The sequence below is a fragment of the Tachypleus tridentatus genome, chromosome 10, assembly GCF_004210375.1.
Source record: "Tachypleus tridentatus isolate NWPU-2018 chromosome 10, ASM421037v1, whole genome shotgun sequence".
Classification (NCBI taxonomy): domain Eukaryota; kingdom Metazoa; phylum Arthropoda; class Merostomata; order Xiphosura; family Limulidae; genus Tachypleus; species Tachypleus tridentatus.
The window spans coordinates 82,559,237-82,563,818 of NC_134834.1; the positions used below are offsets into that span (position 1 = coordinate 82,559,237).

The following is a 4,582-nucleotide window of genomic DNA, read 5'->3' on the forward strand; positions in this document are numbered from 1 at the left end:
GTGAGAGTTTACTGTTGTCAAACATAAAGGTACTTTATGTTCTCTGCCCATTGCGAGTATCGAAACGCAATTTATTGCGTTATAAGCTCATAGACTTACCACTAAGCCAACGAAGGAGGGTTATATGACTAGTAAAAATAAATTACTACCGTATTTTATTCTAGCATAGGTAATATGGGTGTATGAAATTGCTGAAATTGGTTCACGTGATTCTATGGGAGTGAACGACGTTACTTTGGAGCAGGTTTAAAGTGTAGGAACTATAAGCGTCGGTAAATGGAATGGGAATCTCCAAACACACGCTGAAAGAGGTTAGACCATAAGATAGCTCACCAACAGTTACCTGTTTAGGTTGAATAAGGTTATTATAGCCTTTTAACAGTACAGTGGTGGAATTTGGGTTACGACCAAGTTTGACGTTGACAATAAAGGCACGTGTATAAGTGAGCACAGTTCGGTATGTATCTGACATATAACGTGAGGTGCAACAGGGAGAAACTGGGTCATCCATGCACAATGGCTAACAGCCAGGTTCTCACGGTTAAAAGTGAGACAAAAGTTTGGTTTCACCCTCATCCTCTCTGCCACTTAGAACTGTTTGCCTCTCAGCATTTCCCACTTAATTAGGTTGTTACATCGGAAAAAACTTGCTATCTGGAGTGTCAGTGGAGAAATATTTTAAACATTTGTCAATCTGTCAAGAATATAAGATCAACTGATTATTCTTCTTTCAGTATTTTATTGACGGCAGCAAATTATTATTTTATTAGACCAATACTATTATTTTAAGATTGATTATTTGTAACTATTAAGTTTAAATATGATACAAAATAACTGTTTGTTTCAGAATTTCGCGCAAAGCTATACAAGGGCTATCTGTGCTAGCCGTCCCTAATTTAGCAGTGTAAGACAAGAGGGAAGGCAGCTAGTCATCACCACTCACAGCCAACTCTTGGGCTACTCTTTTACCAACGAACAGTGGGATTGGCCGTAAATTATAACGCCCCCATGGCTGAAAGGACGAGCATGTTTAGCGTGACGGGGATTCGAACCCGCGATCATCAAATTACGAGTCAAGCACTCTAACCACCTGGCCATGCCGAGCCCAAAATAACTGAACAGGAAGACTATTAATACAATTAATTGGAGTCGGTTTTATAAAATTTTGGTTTGCATTTTTATTTGATACACGTCAGGCTAGATCAATCCAAGTTATGGACAAATGTATCTTGTAGTTAATGAGCACGTGACATCTTCATGTTAATTGGGGTAAATATAACGATGTTACTTGCAACGTGTTCTCCCAAGTAGACAATACTTCACTTTGAAACTTCTAAGCAACAGACGACGATTTTGAATTTTTTAATGTAAAAAATACTTGATTCGCCATGCACGACTAAAGACTATTTAACAAGTTTTCATCGAAATATCTGCAGTGTGTATGTAATAAATACGTTTACGTGATTGGGAGATACCAGTGACACACATCCGTATTTAAGTGACATTTAGATGCAGTTTGGGTGTGGCATGAGGCTAAAGCCCACGTGCGAGGCATGCTTGCAAACATTTGTTTCAAAACCAGTTGCATTTAATGCTGCGGCACGTTGTATAGATACGCAGCGAGTTTGTCCCCGGGCTCTTTCCTTCTGGAAGGCGGGGTTTTCCCACACTCAGGCGCGTTCCTCCGCTTGTATATAAAAAGCTGTGTCGCGTGTGCTGCAGACGCCCCAGCAGATGTCTAGCTGGGCGCTCTGATTTACAAGTTGAAGGGGGTGCTTCTGACTTTTCATAGGTAGGGAAAGAGAAGGGGAGGGTGGAGTGTGCACAGGCATGTTCGAAGAACAGTCGGTAATCACGTATAGCAAGGCTGCTGGAATCACACCTATCAACAAACTCGCGTGCCTGCGTTATGATTGGTGCAGAACAGCGTGGGAAAGTGTCGCCCCTTCGTATCTCATGCTTACCACCAATGCACGCTTCGTTGACCTCAGTGAACAATAAAATGTAGCTTCAGTAGTACTTTCTCACAGTTTCTCTTGCCACGTGGTTACGTTCAAATCGCTTCAGTCACGTTCTCTTATCCAATTGCTACATACCGTCATATTAGTTTTGGCTACAAGCCAATACACTCATTCGTGTTACTTGTAAGTTTAATTATTATAGATCTTTGCGATTTCTCATGAACAAAATGCCGTCTGAAAAATCGGTAAAAGCTAGTGAAAATCGAAGGGTAAGTAACTTTTTAATTTATGTTGAAGTTTTATAAAAATCTAATATTTTGCTATTTGAATTTTTTTTAGCAATTTGAATAATTTTAGGATGTATAGCGTTCTGACAATGTATTTCGTTCTTTAATTGATGTTTGTTTAAACCAACATACAATATCTGTAAATCTGTTCTAGAAGGTTTTTTTTTCCTATCAGTATTTGTATTTTAAACTTTTTTGTTTCTCTGTTTTCACAGAGCACCAAGCCGATTATGGAAAAAAGACGGCGTGAACGTATAAATAACAGTCTTTCGGAACTAAAAAGCCTGATTCTGGTCGCCCTAAACAAAGATGTAAGTTAGCGAAATTTATTACTTGACGTTTTATCTAATGTTATTCTAAAGTGTTAAACTATAGAAAACAAATCGTGTAAATTGGCTTTTAGTATTATGTTACGTTGTTCAGGTAAATAATTTAACTTATAAAGAATAAACTGTTAATTACGCAAATAACAACTGAAAATGACAAATCTACGTAACGAAGGAGACTAGAAGGACATTATGTGATAAATCATTGATACATTAGTGGAGCCTCTAATGATTAGCGTCATTAACAGGGTGCATTGCTACTAGTGATCTTTTCTCCCGGACTGGGTGTTTATTATAAATTTGAGTATACTGTTTAGTCTCGCCATTGTGTAAACAATTCGCAGTAGTAGTAGTACGAGTCATTATTTCTCAAAATCAAAAATTTTATCTGCTCGCCCACGTGCTACGTGCGAGACGGGAAAGAGAGTAGTTTTGATATACTGCGGCCTGCAGGAAATGACGTAAACTTTGTGTGGTCGCTTACTCTAGCGGAACTAATAATCTTGTGGTTTGAGACGAGTTCTCACGGGTGTCGAGGTCACATCAATGGGCCAGATGTTGATTGTGTAAAAAAAGAAACATCACTTTGGTGATTCATTGTGCGCATAGGGGAGAGGGTGGATACATTTTAAGGAGATGCGTTTTTTGGTTTTGTAATGATTTGAAACAGTGGTATAAACTACAACCAAACATAGAAACATATTTAGGGTTTGTTAACATCATTGTATTGTTTAAAGCAGTATTTCTGTTGTTGTTTTTACTTTTGATACTTACCATCTTACTGCTTTATTTTAGAACGCTCGTCACTCAAAATTAGAGAAGGCAGACATTTTGGAAATGACTGTGAAGCATCTTCAAAATATGCAACGTCAGCAAATTGCAGCTCGTTCTATGAATGACCCTTCAGCCTTGCCAAAGTTTATAGCCGGTTTCAACGAGTGTGCACTTGAAGTCGGTCATTACTTGAGTGGAGTGGACGGTAGTAACCCATCTGTCCGTCAACGTCTTTTAAATCATTTAGCAGACTGTTTGTCTGGTCTAAACGAGCGCCTTACACAACCTTCTGGTGCTAGTTACAGTATGTCACCTATGCATCCAGTTCACATCCAAGTTCCCTCAACTCCCACGACTGTTTCAACTGGAAGTAGCAACAAGTTGTACGATAGTGTTCGCCTCGTCCCATACCGTCTTCCGACCGGAGAAATAGCATTTCTTCTTCCGCGAGACAGCTTGAATAATCAGTTCGGGAAATACTCGCCAGTTGTTTCAACTGCTCTCTCCAGCCCAGTCAGGCTTCTGGAGTCATCTGGAATACTGAGCCCTGCTGCCAGTGATCGATCAGAAACAAGCCCTAGTCCTGTTACCCACGCTTCTACTGTCTCGTCTTTGATACCGGTGTTCGAACCTATTTCTCCCGTCCCTTCCTACAATCTTGAAAAGCAAGAATCTGATGCAGTATGGAGACCGTGGTAGTTCAGAACTCCAGTATCAATCAGACTATACGATCTTCCACTAAGTGCCATATGAACTTGTATATAATATAAAATGAAGATAACTGCAATGTTCCATAATTATTAATTTAAGAATCTGAGAAGACAGAGAGGATGACTGTGATATAATATTATGTTCTTAAATTTTTCTCATTAAATATTACTGCGGTGCTATATAATTTATTATTTTATTGTCTTTCTATATTTTTGTACATCATTAAATGGCAAATAGATATATAAAACACAAATATGTGAATAAAAAAATCTAATGCATTCTAAGTGAATATTTGGACTACTTGTAGTTCATCAATAATTAGATTGCTTACTTAATAATATTGTAAATGAAGTACAAACATTTTTTTTTAAATTGTGCCAGATTTTTACAAAATATGACATGCAAAAGAAGTAAAGGTAATTAAATTATGAAATGGGTTTAGACATATTTTCCGAACTATATGAGGGGGTTATAACAGTAAAGATGAAGATAATATAAATAGCTTCGTGGTAATTAAATACTG

General features: G+C 38.0%; 1 protein-coding gene across 1 annotated transcript; it reads left to right on the forward strand.

Annotated features, from left to right (window-relative positions):
• Positions 1 to 1,904: 1,904 nt before the first annotated feature.
• Positions 1,905 to 4,348, forward strand: LOC143229725 (transcription factor HES-4-like). Its single transcript, XM_076462456.1, has 3 exons — positions 1,905 to 2,230; positions 2,464 to 2,559; positions 3,370 to 4,348. The coding sequence occupies exons 1-3, from the start codon at positions 2,180 to 2,182 to the stop codon at positions 4,045 to 4,047; spliced, it is 825 nt and encodes a 274-aa protein (XP_076318571.1). The 5' UTR covers positions 1,905 to 2,179; the 3' UTR covers positions 4,048 to 4,348.
• Positions 4,349 to 4,582: the final 234 nt, after the last annotated feature.